The following is a 17,196-nucleotide window of genomic DNA, read 5'->3' on the forward strand; positions in this document are numbered from 1 at the left end:
CATAAGTAAAATAATTGCTCGTGTTATACAGAAATTATAGTATTTCAATTAATTTTCTGTTTGATTTTAAATAATTCAATATTGGGAATAGAATATCGACGTTGCACGAAAATTTGAATGAATTGGAAATGAATTTAGAACACATAATCCAAATTGTTATGACTTTATAGTATTGTTTGCGTATATGAGGTAGGATAGTTTTACTTGATTTTACACGGAAGAGAGATTGAACAAACGAAACGTTGATGCCAATCTAATGCAAACTGGGATGTAAAATTGTCTGTTAAAATATTGACATAATATTCAAACCAAATATATCGATCTATGGTAAATGAAAATGATATTTGTAGAATTAATAATGATAAATTTTTTTTCAACTTTTTATAAATCTATGATAATTGAGAATTTTAAAGATAATTTTTGGGTAAAATATTTGTTAATGTTTTAATAAGATATAGTTAAGTGATGAAATATATTTTTCCATTTAGAAATTATATTCCTATTTGTATACGTCCTTCGCAGTCAAAGGCATGAACTCTACCATTCAGTCTATCTAGAATTCCACTTTTATAAAACAATCGTGTTTTATGAATAGATTTTTTTTACACATAACAACCACAAGTAGATACAACACAAATAAACATATCAAAGTTTTATCTTCTTTGAAAACGAAGGACTAGTTTCATAACAGATTGGAATCGGGACGCGACAATGCATATAATTACTCTTTTCGAATGATTCGGAGGTCTCCATCGATATTCAGAGGGGGGTAAACGAGGCCAGACGATGGGTCGATACAAAAGGTATCGTTAGCAATGAAATCGGAGTGGAAAAAAAGAAATGCAATTGCACGGAAATCCAATAAAGCGTCAACCATTAAATTGAGCACTGCTATCCCGGCCAGCTCGGTCGGATCAACATCGACACTCGCGCGCTCATTTTTTCGGAAACTCGAGCGTTAGGTAAATCGGGAGCTACCCTCGAATACGCGTATATCTTTGGGGGCGGAAAGTGTTCCACGTTTTATGCAGAGCCTCCCTTTATCCCCGGTTTACCCTTTGTTCGCGCGACAACTACGTTCACCCACGATAAACACATTCGGTAATTTACTTATTTATTTCTTTTATTTGTTTCGATAATGATCGAGTCTCTTTGTGCTCAACTTATGTATACAAATAATAGTTTAAATTGGGCATAACAAAAGAAGTGTATACGATGGGGCATTCGGTAATTTTAACTGTACAATGGAATATAGTTAGCTGTTTCAGAGTAAACTACAGCAATGTATCAGTAAAATAAAATTGATTTAATGAAGCAGTTACTTTACATTTAATATACATTAGTGTGTCAGAATAAATGCTTGTTGAATGAATATAAATAAATATAAATGAAATAAAATTAATTGAATGAAATAATTACTCTACACTTAGTATACATTAGAGTGCCACAATAAATGCTAGTCGAATAAATATAAATAAATATATTGAACTAATTTCTAAAGAGAATTACTCAGCAACAAGAAAGTACAAATTATCTCTACCCTACTGATACACCTAATATCACTTGCATTTACCTATTCGTATCCACCCATTAATTCTTTCCCTAACGATTCATCGTCCCACATACAACAGTGTCGAGAAATCATCGTCGTACTATGTCTCAATAATTATTACAAAACTCCGTTAATGATCTGACTGTTTCATCATCACCAAGGAAATGTACGATTCTTATTCGCATAGGTTTTCCCTCCAACAGGTCTGCCACGCATCAGCGAAAATTTTTCATGAGATCGCTTTGTCGGAACACTGTCTGTGGTTCTTTGTTGCGGAAGAACGTGTAATGAGAAGTTACAATGTTCGAGGGCTTTGCAACCCGGAGCGGGGTAAATGCGGTTTGCGCGTTTTATGGTTAATTAACTTCTTCAGCGGGCAAGATGGGTTAAGTCGGCCCCCTTTGTGAAAAGTATTCCGCGGAGCGACGTTTACGCTTCGGTTGCAATATTTGTCGGAGTTCGTTAGATAATCTGCTCGGAATTTTTCAGCGTCTTTGAACGTGCCCTCTCTCACTGAAAATAATTATACAGTTAGGAGATTAAAGTAATGCGCGGGGATGTTTTAATTTCACCTGCGAACGTTGCCGAGTTTGTTGGCAGTAATTCAGTCTGGCAAATTGGAAGCATTTGCGCAGACTGTAAAATCTCAAAAATAAAATTGGAAGTAAAATTCTTTAGGAGAATATTGAAGATTAAATTCATACTAACTTCCTCGCTTCATTATTTCCTGACTGCCAGTCTCGACTACTTGTCTGTTGTGCATTCGTTTCGATAATACTTTTAAGGAGCGAGCACTCTTTCGTGATTTTTTTTTTCTATACTCAATTTATGCATTTTACAATTAGTGTTTCTCTAAAAATATAAAAAATTTTCTGAGATATGAGCAAACTAGCGAGAGGTCACCAAAAGAGAGGGTGTGTGGTGAGCAACGTTACATACACCTGGATCGTCTGAATGTAAAAATACCAACGGATTTTATCAATATGAAAGACAAACGCATCTAATGTATTGTTCCACGTTACATGAAAAAATTTTCAAGGTCTTTTTTTTTTATAAAATTTCAAAGTCATCGATGTTTTTTTAAATGGAATGATATATTTTCGTTAACGGAATGTTCTAGCTGACAAAATAACGAATTCATCCATGTACTACAATATGACCTACAAATGACCTTCAACCCAGAAAAATGGAATAAATAAAATTCAACGTGTAAGATTCATTTGCCTTATTCCTGTTACCCAAAATGTTCAAAATATTTTCAATATTCAAATTAATATTAACTTGAGATGCTACACATTCAAATGTATCGCAATACACAACATAATAACAGATTCGGTGTTGACAGGAAGACATTTATGATATACCTTTATCTATGTGTTTGTATACATTCGTGTTTACAACTGCTGATCAGTCTGAAGACGTTCTTGCTCTCTGATTTCTAATTCTAATGTTCCCTAAGATTTCCAATCTTACACGTTGAATTTTATTTATTCCATTTTTCTGGGTTGAAGGTCATTTGTAGGTCATATTGTAGTACATGGATGAATTCGTTATTTTATCAGCTCGAACATTACGTTAACGAAAATATATCATTCCATTAAAAAAAACATCGATGACCTTGAAGTTTTATAAAAAAAAGACCTTGAAAATTGTTTCCCGTACACCGTTACACGTGGCCCTTCAAATAGTGTAACTTTGTCCTAAGAAGTTTTTTTGTACAACGAAATGTAACGGAGACATTTAGGTGTTCTGTTTCTTCGGACTCACCCTGTATAATTCAATAAATATACATCAAAATTCAAATATGCCTTAGAATTTTTCTTAAACATAGGCATGAACTTTCTGGACAACCCAATACAAATGGATTGCCTTATTTTTCTAAGTAGGTTCCTACAACAGAAATACATTCTCTCGCGAAATATTCAAACTATTATTTAACCTTACCCTTTGAGAAAATATTAATTTTTAGTGACAAGATTTTTCTATCACACTGCCACCTACAATATGCAATCGCATCGATATTTCCATAATTAAACATGTTATCCGGGACAATCGAACAAATGATACGAATAAATCGCCGCGAGTTGCCACCATTCGTCAACTTTTATCCAGATAAAAGTTCGCCACGGTCCGCTGGGCGATGGCTGAATAAATTCCCAACGATTTATACAGTGGCCAACGCCCTGGCGTTGTTCAACGCAAATTATTTCGTATCGTTTGTTCATCCGCTGTTCTTCTTTCCCGCGGAACAATGGAATGATTAACTTCTCCGTTATTTCGCTGCATCCCCGGTTCCGTATAACATTAGCTCCTATCTATGCTCTCTGGAGGCTGAAATAGTTTGCCCTCGTGCAACGTGGAGCACAACTAATCGCGGCCGGGTGAGGGGAAGACATTTTCAGGAACCAGAGATCGGGAACGAAACGGTTTTCCTACGGATAACGGAAAAAAGAAGGTGGACTACGGCGCGGGGGGAGCAGGGGGGAGGGATCGGAGGAAATTGCGTACAAAGAAACAGAATTTGATTCCATCTGTCGTCGATATTGCTCCCGCCCCAGAACGAGAAACTTTCCCCGTGTTTAATCCCTCTATGTCGTTTGGTCGTTCAATTACCAGGGAAAACGAGTCTCGTCGCGCGGATGCGAGAGCATTGTCCGACATATTAGTTACGCTCGTTGAAGCAGCGAATAATTGATCGAGCATATTTCATTAGGGCCAGCTTAATCGCGATAGGACCGTTCATAATTGATACCGAACACGTGCGCGTATATACGCGAGCGACTCGCGTGCGCACAATTTGCTTCGTTTCGGGGAAATTCATTATCGGTTATTATCAACCTGGAGCCTAATTATCGTGAAAAAATTGTGTCAACGATACTTCTACTATATATGATATTATTTCATTTGTCCTGTATGATTTTGTATACACGTTTGGTACAAATCTTAAGACTCAAGTTTCACCCGTTACGTGATTATATTTTATATTTTAATAGTAGGCTATATCTAATACTAAAATTATATTTTACGGATCTGTTCGATTTTTTGTTTTCGAATGATCCAATGTTTTAACCATTAAATGGTTGTGTATAATTTTTCGAGTGTTTTTTTTTTTTTTAAACGTATCAAGCTGCATGAACTGAGTTATTCGATATTTTTTTAGAAATATGAAATACACATGATTGAAAACTGTATTTTGTTATCGAATATTTGATATTTTTATATATCCTACAGGAGAAGTTCAATAGACTAGTAAATCCTCTTCATTCAATTCCACAAATACATATAGTGTCACCTTATTACTGGCTAAAACTATTTTGTATACATGATACGACTGAATTATACAGGCAAAGAAAATTTCAATACATTTCACGTGGACACATAAATAATACATGTGCTTCGCTTCTTAATTTATCTATAAATCTCATAACTTCGACATGTGAATAACATCATAAATGATATTAACAATTTTAGCTTTACCCTTCATCTATTCCTATATTAATTTGTAACAACTCCAATTGTACCATTTAGAGGAACACAAAATAATAACCCGTTTGAGATTGCAAGAATATTGTCCTTTAATTTGTTTGTACATATCTTGAAATATCGGGACCTCAATATCTCCATTTTGGATTACCTACTTCCTGTTAAATATTTGAGAAATTCGATACTTTCAGGAACCGAAAATATCAAGAAAATTACGTAAAATTTGATAAACTATTGCACAAATGGATCACCGAGTATATCCGAAAAAGTCCGCTATCGGGAAATTGGCCCGATTAAACTCAAATGTACCGTGATTTCCGATTTAGTTGCTCGCCTCATAAACGATGTTATCCCGTTAATGGAGATGGCTGTACTGTACTTCGCGAATCAAAAATACGATTCGCCTCGCTGAGCATTTTAATGCCTCTGCGAGGCAGAAATTGTCAAGTTGTCACCGCGGTCGTTATAAAAAAATTAACTGAAATGGTTTCACTTTGACGGCGAGTTAACGCAGAACTTTCTAACAATTGTGCCACGACGGGAGTTTGGACGTGTCGTGAAAATATTCGTAATAAATCAATTCAAAGGACTTTAATCGCATCAGAGTTTTATTGCAGACATTGCAAAGAATATTTCTACTCTTTTCTTACCACCTGTTTATGTCATCAAACGTTTTTATAAATAATTATTGCAAAACAATCGCCTTTACATAAATCAGTCGTGTTTATAAAAATAATTGTGACGATTTGATTAAATTTTGAAAAAAACATCTTATGAAAATTATTGGACATATATGCTTGTATTATTTGAAACCAAATAATTGAATTAGAATGAGCTACAAGTGTAACACTTAACTTTATCGAGTGTTACAAATTATTTTATATTATGTTGATATGAGAAAACTATAAAAGTTGTGCGCAGTATTAATACAACCCTTTGTGTAAAATTACCGGTATATTAATATTCAAGTGGATTTCACATCTTAATTTCTGATAATGTATATCAGGAACTGGTTAATACGTGTACGACACGTTGATAACGAATGAAATGTCCAGTTGGGTCACGCGACAAAATTTATAACGAACGTTTTAGGCGCTCGTTAATAATCCACAATCTTAACGTAACATCGAAAATTCACTGTGCCATAATAAATTCACAAAAAATTAACCAGCGCGCTGGCAACATCACGGCATCGTTTCGAATGCTTGAAATAATCGTATTTTGTGATACGTTTCGGGTGTGGGTAAATGTTTGATGGACATTTATCGATCAGCGACGGATCTTTTACTTTATATTTTCAGTGATACGCTGTGCTGACATTTAAATCATAGAATGTATTTTCGTGTGGTGTCGACGTGGATCGTTATTTAACATTTTCGGTTTTTCGTCAAAATATAATTGCAATAATTATTCGTTAATCTACAATTGAAATAGAAACAAAATTGATATGAGAAATTAAATACCTGAAGGACAAATGAAAGTAATTAGTCTCTAAATAATTAAAAGAAATTAGTCTCAATGACGAGCTAATTAAGTAAGTAATTCGAAGATGCTCTGACAGGGTGCAATTAGGAAAGGTAAGACGCAATTAGGAAAGGTAACTTCGTTTATGGCTGAAGTGTAGAAACGCAACAGGGAAATATTTTCTTTAATTAGCTGGCAACTCTTTGCAGAATTATAAAAGTAGAACTCCGCCTTTCAGGAAATTTTGCAGAAAATATCGCAGTTATTTTCTCTCGTCGATCGATCAAGCAAAAAGAATCGTGATTGGTAGCAAATGTCAGTGACGAAAGGTTCGTCATACGTCATCGACGAAGAGACGAAATACGGGACTGGTTTTTCGTTGGATAATGCCGCACAAATAGTCGACGAACAAATAATCGAAAAGCCACGGCAATCGTCTTTCGTCAACGCTGACAGAGATGTATTGGGTTTTTATTGGATTTCGAGCAATCAATGCAGTCATCGCGTGTCGTCTAGACTCTGGATTAATAATGGAAAATGAATCCACGCTAGACAAAGACCTCTGTGTGTATTTCTTGATTTAGCTTTCCTGTTTGCAAGTTTTCAAAAATGATTAAATTGATGTTATATAGAAACTAACTTCTCTAAAGCTAAATGTAACACTTATCGTTAACTCGGATTCCTTAGAGACCACTTTCGTTAATAAAGTATTCTATAAACCTTACGTTATTTTCGCTCAACCATCCTACAATATTAAACTACACAGCTATAAATAATTTCAACGCTACGAAATTCATGAAATAAACATCTCCTCATCCATAAAAAGGTAAAACAACCACCTTGAAAAATTAATAAATTTTTACACATGCTATTGTTGGGAGCAAACACTCTCCTTGGTGTTTTCCCTGCTAATCTAAACCTAATCTCACGTTACACTTTTGCACATTACACTTTATATATAAAGATATTATTATCAGTTCGCAGCCATTAGCTCTCGGTATTATTCGCGACGAACAATCCTTCGTCGCGAATAATACCGATTACCAGGTCTCACCACGTGGAGGTTGCTGCGACTGGAGACCCGGAAATAGAAGGAATCAAACTTCCTTCGATCTCCCTCTATATAGAGTATACATACATAGATGCATACTCTACATAGAGTTGACGAGCTTGATACTAAGTACGAAACGATGAAAATCGAAGGAAAATAAAATTCCCTTTGATTTCCAAAGTCCAAGTCTGACTCTGCCAAATAATTATTTGAACTAAGAGGAGTGAAGCTAAATCGCGACACGGCGCGACCATGAAACTGGACTTACAGAGTCAGTCCCGTTTCCTCTGGTGGGTCTGATTCGAGAGAAAGACGATCAACGTCTCCGTCAGTACTCTACTCCCTGCATACCTGCTGCCGAGGGCCCAGGTCCCAACCTGACAGTGTACGACGTAGGTAGCACCGCGTCGGGGTGCCCTGCCCTTGCGACACCAGGTATGTCTGACGGTCGTAGAGTCCCGAAACGGAGTTCTACTCTCTGCACAACGTCAGGAGTCCAGGACGCGACTTGCATCCGTCTGACGGCTCTATCGAGCTGCGCTGCGTCGGGAGCCTGGACTTCGCCTGACGCGTACAGAGACTAGAAGATTCCTCGGAGGCATCGATTGACTCTCTCTCAAATCAGACCCACCAGAGGACGGCAACCGATTTCGGCCAGTCACATGGTTGATCACTATACTTATCACATGAAGCAATAGTGACCGAAGTGAAGCACGAAATTGCGAGTCCAATATGGATCTACGAACAAACAAAAGAATTGAAGAAATGATTAATAATTATTTGACAGAGGCAAACACTCGTACATCCATGCCTTAAAACTAACTTAGGTACATGCCTTAAAACTAACTAAGATACATGCCTTAAAACTAACTAAACTAAACTAAAGCACACACAAGCAATACTAGGCAAACTAAGCTACCCACAACCAAGAGAAGGGGACACGAGATACGGAGCGCGATCGCGAGATCCATACCGACCGAAGGATCGTCGAAGAATGAGACCGCGCCCCTCGTATACCTGTGTCGAGGGTCGCGACTTGTTCGAGCCTGTCGAAGTAGAGAAGGGGAAGGGCGAACAACAACCGCGTCACGGTCGATTCGACGTCACGTTGGATCCATCGAGAAAATAATTCGTGAAACATTGATATCACAGCAAAATCATATCCCCCATCATTGTTTAAACATTATGTATTGTTAATAATTAATGTAACTATTGTCAGAAACTAATATTTAGTTGACCCAATCAATAGATATTAATATATTGACAAATTTCTCACGATTAATGTCTCGAATAAATACTTATTTTAACTATAATTGTTATTAATGTTTAATCGAACATGATTTCGCGTTCTGATTGTTTGTTAAAAAAGGAATAAATAACTATTAAGTATATATGATTCTACAAAGTATTCAATTTAAGCGTTTAAATTATTTATCGAAACTTCAATTAAACAATTACAAGATGAACCTACTAACGAAAATTTGTGTTTCTGATTGCAGGTGCTACCTTGTTGTTCGACGTTGAACTGATCAACATCAGCGACTATCCACCAACCGCGAACGTGTTCAAAGAAATTGACCGTGACCGCGACAACCAGTTGTCCCGCGAGGAGGTGAGAGCAATGGCAAGATCATTTTTAATTTCTTTTCAAGGGATCTCCATGGTGGTGGTATAACAAAAATACAACTAAAACAGTGTTTCTAACAAGTACTAAACTATTTTATAACAATCATTCCCATGCCAATTTTTTGGAAGCTTTTTAATACTATTAATCACAAGTATTAATTACAAATTTAAACCAACACTTTCATTAATTACATTTAATATTTCCTTAAACTTATATTAATATTTAATTACATTAGTTACACGAACATTTTCGTTGCATGTTAAATATAATATCAATTGAATTATTTCCTTTGAGACGAATCTGAGAGACCCAGAGAAATTAAATTGGAATATTTCTTGTGTAATAACATTGACAAGTATATTGTTACATTTGTATTAGGTAAAAGTTTCTTTCATGAGTTGCATTCAATTATTTTATGTGGTCGTGTTTATATAAATAGACAGATTAATTTCTTAGACATTGATGCTGTAACAGTAATGAAGCGAAATGAATCGTACACAGTTCAGTAATGTAACATAAAACATACAATATTGTGTATATATTCATTATTAATAAAACGAAAGAAACTTTTAGGACAACCTAATACAATTGACAACGGTGTAAATTTTAATCAAATGAAAATTAAAGTCCACCAAATCCCTCGCGCTACAATTTTGTTTCATTTCGAAATACACTAACCTTTTTGCCAGACATTCGCTTTGACAATTTGTTTCGTTCATCTCATAAGATCTTTTATTCTCACGGATCAACGAGCAGACCAATCACACCATTGGTGCCGGTCAGGTTTATCCCCGCGTACCAGCGCAGAGGATTAACATCCACACATTTTACACACAGAAGAGGAAACTGCACCTCGACACATTTTTTGCTTTTTTTTTTAACGGTAACGAGCAACGCAAGCCCACGCCATTTTTTTTTTTTTATACTGTCACGTATAACGCACCGTGATACATTCATCACAGTCACTTGAAAATATTGCGCATCTGACAAAACTTTCATTCGCGAGCGCATCCTATTAAAAGAAGTAAGAAGAAAATTGCCGGGATTATTTTCGTTTTTTTTTTGTTTGTTTGGTCGAGACTGGAAATGTTTAAAGGGAAAGCAGGTAAATTTAAATTGACTCTAGCAAAATTTGATTTTAAGGTATTCAATTAAAAGCACGTAAGGATTAAATGCACATACATCGGGAACCCCGAGACTCTCCTGTAACCTAAAACGCACCCTAAACAACCAAGAAACTAAAATCCTCGTTTGTTGTGCGCAGGTGAGCGAGTACCTGAAGAAGCAGGTGATCGAGGCGGAGCAGGGTAGCGCGGACAACAACGAGGAGGTGAAGAAGATACTGGCCGACCACGACAAGCTCGTCGAGGAGATCTTCCAGCACGAGGACAAGGACAAGAACGGCTTCATCTCCCACGACGAGTTCACCGGGCCGAAGCACGACGAGCTCTGAAGTCTTCGTGCCGCGTCGCCGCGTCTCCGAGCACCGCGTCGCCGACGGCGTCGTGCCTCGCGCCACCACGTGTTCACTACCGCGGGGAATCGCCTCCTCGAGTCCTATCCGGTCCGCGAACACCATTGAACACTGCAGCTGGTGTGCTCACCCCAGATCGATCGTCGACTGGGATTCGACGCGTCCGCTGCGCGGTGCACGCGGATCCCTCGCGAGTCTCGAGGAACAATGGGGAAGCTGAAGAACGCGGACGGACCTCTTCTTCGCCGGGGAATTTCTCTCGCGAAACGAGGACACTGGGCCAATATACCGATCGAAGGAATTCCGAAAAGTGTCCGGGAGTTTCAATCCGACGGACGCCGTGCACAGGAACGCGCGCGCCAGGGCGGAAATTTCGCTGTTGTGGAGCAGTCGGGACGCTTGGGAGCTCGAACAGTGGGTATATCGTGGGTAGAGAGTTCTAAGCGAGGGTCGAGATTCGTAGGACCTCGGCACGTGATCCAGAAAAATAATTCAGGTCTGGAAGGGTGAACGAAATCACTATATTTGTACCGTCGACTATGGACGAGAGGTAAACCTGAAGAGGTTCTCTTTACTTACTGGAACGCTTCGAATCACTTCGCGTCCTTTCGACTCAGAGACACTTGTTCTCGTTAGTAGGGACACTTCTTAAAGAAGGGAGATAAACTCGACTCGAGCAAAACCGTGGTAGAGAGAAAGGGGTTGAAATGAAATCGAAATGGGAAAAATTCTTGGAATCTCTTAGGACTTCGTTCGCGATTATCGACTCTCCCTCGTACGAGAATTTGGTAGGGAACCACTTTTTTGACGAGTCATGATCCTACACTATAGCGTGTATTGATCTGTTACTCATACTGTACAGACATGACAAGTTGGCTACTATAGAATTCTACACTATAGTATCTATTATAATATATACAGTCAATCCCATAACTATTCTCTATGTCCGTTGAAGAAGTTCGACTAAATTAAATAATAGTTTTGATATTGCCAAATGAATTTTTCATTATAAGTATATATATGAATAAGCTTATACATGTATATATTCACATATATATCAACATATTTATACAAACATACACTTGGAAACATCAAGCCTACCATTTAATTTAAACAAATTTCTTCAATAGACATACATGGTATGAATATTTATGGAATTGACTGTAATTCTATAATACAATCAAGGAAATTATACTGTTACCAAACAAATTCCCTAACCAACTTTTCATCTCTCCGCAGTAACCTAAATGATAATTATTTATCTTAATAATTCTAACTGAAGATAATTTTACGAGCAATATCTTGTCATGTTTGTTCTTTTTAACATCTGTACCAGACCTCTACCAATCCTCGTGCTGTAGGATGTCTATAGTTTGGGGCACATTAGTGATCGAACTGTTCAATCGATTTTAGAGATCATCGGTCTTCAAAGCGTCGAAGAATGGGTAATTTATAAGAATATTTTTTTGATACACGAATCACATCATCCTCAAATTTAACGCTTGTCGTTCATCGAACAAGGTTTTATTATTTTTATACCTGGGAGACTTACTCATCCTGACCAAATACTTTCGAGTAAACGCAAGTCGCTACTATGCCCCAATCGTTCCCATCTGCAAACTCAGTATCCAGCGTTCCGACTTCTGAACGAACAGGTAAAACGAAGGACGCGCGCAGAAAGACCTGAACCACGAGTGATCGAAATCCTGGCGCGAAGCGAGGCTGTTCAACTTAATATAATTATACAAATATAGATAGAAGACAGGGGAGAAAATGTGCGAGAGAGAATATATGCGAGAGACAGTGAAAACGGGTGGGAGAGAGAGAGAGAGAGAGTGGTTTTTCTACACGACTATAGATGTTAGCATTAATTAAGCGCATCGGCGTAACGGTGCTAAAGAATCAACGCGCGAAACGTTCTGTCCTCTCTCGAAAGCTTCTTCCTTTTTATCCCATCCCCACCATGTCCCCTTTTCACGAGCACCCGAAACCCCAGTTTCCCTGTACACACGCATACATTGAACAAAGATACACACCACTGGCATTCTCAGGCCACGAATTTCACGCGAGAAGACGTAACCAGGACCCGGAGTAGGATCGCAAGAGGAAGGTGCAATCTCGAGGATGCGTGGTGGAGATGAACGGCGATCGCATCGACGCGATCTTCTTTCCCACGATCGCCGCTATCATTATTACACTTTTTAACTGATACGTTTTTATTACTACATTATATTGTATGTTGTTAAAGTTGGACGAAGGTTAATAATAAATCGTGTGTCTCGAGCACAGTTTGTTATATAAGCTGACTACGTTTCATTGAATTCTCCAGAATCCTTATCCCAATTTTCTTAATTGACATTCGTAGATTTTTAATTCGATCGTTTGAATATTTTAGGTTTTCTACAAAGTTATATTAGTATTGCTTCGCAGTATTGAGTCGAGTAAAATTGGTTCTTGCAATGATTAATGTTGTTTAGTATTACTTTTTTTTTGCTGGCCACTTTTATAGATAAATATTTTACTTTAAGGTTTCACTCAGGTATAATCACTAATTTTAAAACTTTTTTTTTTTGTAAATGGAGCAGCTTCTGAGTTATAGATTTTTTTCAAAAATAACCAACTTCTTCGTTATTTATGCATTATATTCTTACGCCGGGGGGTTGAAGCACGAGAATTCATTTTAATTAAATATAAAGTTTAATAACAAACTATAACTTGTAAACAATATAACGATAATATAACGATAATCTTGGAGACTTGTAGCGAAACGTCTTCTCTCTTTGAGTTCTCGAATCGCTCTCTTCTATTTTAAAAGTTTGCCGCTTCCTGGCAACCGGAAGCGCGGGAACTCGTTTCCGCAACTTCACATCGTCGCAACATCTTCACACCGTCGCGACGATGTAACTCGGAACTGTAGTGCGGCATCTTCATACCGTCGCAACAATATATTGCATTATTCATTCTTCAGTCTTAAGATTTCTCTAAAAATATCGCCAATGATCACCAAAAATTACTAAACAGAAATCAACTGTCAAGAATTGAAATGAATTTTAAGAAACTAATTATTTCGAATGTCAAAATAATTTTGAAATGCATATTGAATCGTAAAGCATCGCTGAAGAGTTTAAGAGGACAAGTGCTCCTCTTTTTCGAACTAAAAAGAAACGCATTCAATGCACACTCACCTTGCGCGTATTTTCCAATACTCGACGCGACGATCGTCCAAGTGCACTTCCTGAAAACGAAATCGGGATGGAAAACAAAGGGAAACACACACGGTATCAATGATACACTGCTGTTGCTCGCAATTTTATTTGAAGAATCATTTCCGCAGAAACTTACAATGATCTGCGCGTACGCGACGGCACGCTTACGCGATTAACAAAGTGATGATTAAGTTAATTAAGTTTGCTCCTCTCGTCGAACAAATCGCATCGTTTTACAAATTCTCGTCGTCGTAGGTATTCGAAATTCATTACCTATTGAATTCAGACAGAAATCGTGGATCGCATATTCGGCTGCTCTTTCGTTTACGTTGTATGAAAAATATCGTCTCGCTGGAGAAGAGTTTTCTCCCCGCTAAATACGTTTATGAATTTATTTTGAAGCTTTCACTTAACTTTTAATAGAATTCGGATTATGGGCAGTCAAAGACGGACGAGATCACTTTACAGATAAATATTTTAATCGACGAATAAAAGCTGGAAATATTATTAACTTTTAAAATCACTTTTGTGTTCGTTATTCGTTTAATACAACGTCTTGATAAATATTTTGTACGAAATGTTTAAATATTAATTATTGCTTCTGATTCGTTACTTGTTGGATACAATGTACAATTTGAATTATGTAATTTGTATTTGTATTGAATTGCTCGTTCGAATGTTCGTATTTTCATCCATCGCATTAGGAATGATGTTGCAATTCTATTAATTCATGAGGTTCTTTAATTAAGTTTATAATGGTAGGAAGGTGAGTATATGTATAACCTCTACATTTAATCAAATCATCATCGTAACAAAAAATAAACAACAGTGAGAGTTGCTCATAAAAACCCACGAGAATTAAACAATTTGGTCCCAGAATTGCCATATTGGTTTACACTTGTCAAAAATATCAATCTGGTATTTAAAAAAATACTTTCCAGCTCATCGAATTTAAACTCAACTGTTCGGCTTAACATTCATTGACATGCATGGAATAATATCATAAAATACACGAAATTTGGTACGTCGATAAATGTCATGTAAGCTATACATAACAATCATCGATATACACGGACATAATATCTAATGCATGAGGTTTGCATGACAATGAATAGTATACACATGTTCCATTTATTCGATACCTGCTACTTAATTCAAAATGAAATTTTATATCAACGTTCAATGACCAGAAGCTCCTCCGAATAAATGTACCGATTAAATTACGCACGGCGCTTTTATTCGTCGTCTATTATTCGAGTGAAATTTCGCCCGTCCCTGATTACAAGTCGTTCGAGGCACACGTTGATACGATTGTCTGTTCTTCGTCTCTGTCGTTCGAGCTTTCGAGCGCGCGTTTTAAACGAAGAAGCTTGCCAACGGTAGAATCCACTGAAATTTTCATTTCATGCAACATGCAAAAGGGAATCGATTCGAGGCGTCTCTGAAAAATGCTTTCCGTCCGCGTGCGAGCATTTATTCCACTGGAGCTGTCACCACGGAAGATGCATCTAAAAAGTTTCTCTTGTTTTACGCTTTTCACCTTTATTCTATTCTTGTTTTGTTTGTTTGCCACGGGGAAGATGAAGAGGATATAAGTTTCAAAGTTGTCGCATTCGCTTGCGATGCGAAACGTCGGCCCGTAAGCTCATCTCCGCAGCCAGAAGTCACCGTGCAACGAGATTTCTCGAATAAGTCGCCTGCCCGATCGCCGCAACTCGTTTCATTTTTACCGTCGAAAACTTCAACGCGAAGAACGCGATCTGATGCACGAAATAGGTTTACTACAGCTATTTCACTAACTAGAATAAATACATGCGTCTCTCGCTCAACATTGTCTTCGAGGAAAATGAATATTAACCTCTCGAAGGATATTATCACATATATACGTTTGTTTTTATATCAAAATTACAATTACTTACGATCGTAATTTGAGAATAAAAAAATACAGAATATTAACACATTCGCGACCGACAGATATTTTACGTTTCTAATACCGAGTACTGAAGAAAATAATAAAATTCTGGACATCGCAAATTCGTATCGTTAGAGCAAGGATAAAAATTACAAAATATGTTTCGAGATATCAATGTTGCAAATATGTAGTGTATAAAATAAAAAGATGGGTTCTGTCCATTCGATATTCAAACAGAAATCCATTTAAAATTCGTCCCTCGAGAGATTAGAATTAAACGTGAATTATTTAGAGGCGCTAGTTTCGATAGTATAGTACGATTGCAAGATAAAGTTCCAGAAAATGTGAGCTGGAAATCTTAAAGCTGCGTGCAAAGGTCTGTAATTATTAAACTTTGCTTGAAACTGCAGAAGTGAAACATTTTTATGCTTAATTATATTTTGTAAATGACAGTCACTGTAAATTATCAATTAAAACAAGACAACGCAACACCTTTCATGTAGAATATAATATTTAGATAGATTTCTTATAACCTTCTGACAATATAATATTTCACGTAAGAATATAATTTTCTAAATTAAATATCGCCAGCTACCGTTGACAGACGTGGCGTGTAACGCTCATTTCAGTTCAGACAACAGTTCTATTAGCTTCAGTTTGCAGCAGCAGAAGAACGAACGACAGAGCGCGCATTGTCAGCGAAAAATAGATTGGAAGGCCTCGATTTTCGTCTTTGATGACGAATTAGGTAAAAACTATGGCTTTCTGCCAGCATGCAGAAATATCGATTGAAATATATATATATATATGCGTGTGTGTGTATATATATATGTATATATATATAATTCTTTAAACGTATAACCTTGGTGTGTCTCTGCGATTCCTAGAGAGGGTTGCTTCTTCGTGTCGCGTTTAGGAGGGTTTCTCCCGTGTGAAAATCGCGATGTCCTGGCCGTGTCATCAACGTCCGATCAGAGGTTCGATGATCGTGCTGCCTTTCCTTCTTTTTCTCGTGGACGAGTTACGGTGTTCGTGTTCTATCACAGTCAGTAGCCCTTGATGTAGGCGGCGATGTGCTTCTTCTCCTCTTCCGAGAGGCCGTTCTTCAGCGTTCTACGCACTGTGGGAACATTACATGTAAATTGACATTCTCAGGGGAACGATAGTGAATATAAAATGGGTATAATTTCGAACAAAACCGTAGACATTATCGAGCACTTGAACATTTCGTATTTTGAGACGCAACTGAGTGGGTAAAGGAACTTACGAAAACGTACGTGAAGGGCAAATTTGGTATATATAATTGTTCAATTTTTTAATTTTGTGACAGGGATATCAAATTCTCTCAAAATACCCTTACTAGTTATTTTGTAAATTAAATCAGGTAGGTCTATAACTCGTAGAACTGCATATTATTTTGTATAATT

At 37.2% G+C, this 17,196-nt stretch overlaps 2 protein-coding genes across 4 annotated transcripts in view; one reads left to right on the forward strand and one right to left on the reverse strand.

Moving 5' to 3' along the window:
• LOC128890187 (FK506-binding protein 2) overlaps positions 1 to 12,952 on the forward strand; it is a 125,675-nt gene extending 112,723 nt beyond the window's left edge. The window contains exons 3-4 of one of the 2 annotated variants that reach the window (XM_054148469.1): positions 9,050 to 9,174; positions 10,442 to 12,952. In XM_054148469.1, coding sequence (XP_054004444.1) covers positions 9,050 to 9,174; positions 10,442 to 10,630 — 314 coding nt within the window. In that variant the 3' untranslated portion in view covers positions 10,631 to 12,952. The remainder of the gene's footprint in view (positions 1 to 9,049; positions 9,175 to 10,441) is intronic. The other variant, XM_054148470.1, reaches the window with a different exon arrangement.
• Positions 12,953 to 13,932: 980 nt separating this feature from the next.
• The window catches only part of LOC128890146 (FH1/FH2 domain-containing protein 3), a 256,606-nt gene continuing 253,342 nt past the window's right edge, over positions 13,933 to 17,196 (reverse strand). For both annotated transcript variants that reach the window (XM_054148384.1, XM_054148383.1), the window contains one exon: positions 13,933 to 16,889. Coding sequence is in view for 1 of the 2 variants with exons in the window: in XM_054148383.1 (XP_054004358.1) it covers positions 16,816 to 16,889 (74 nt within the window). In the remaining variant the exon portion in view is untranslated. The remainder of the gene's footprint in view (positions 16,890 to 17,196) is intronic.

Source organism: Hylaeus anthracinus, unplaced genomic scaffold (genome assembly GCF_026225885.1).
Source record: "Hylaeus anthracinus isolate JK02 unplaced genomic scaffold, UHH_iyHylAnth1.0_haploid 12000, whole genome shotgun sequence".
Taxonomy (NCBI): Eukaryota; Metazoa; Arthropoda; class Insecta; order Hymenoptera; family Colletidae; genus Hylaeus; species Hylaeus anthracinus.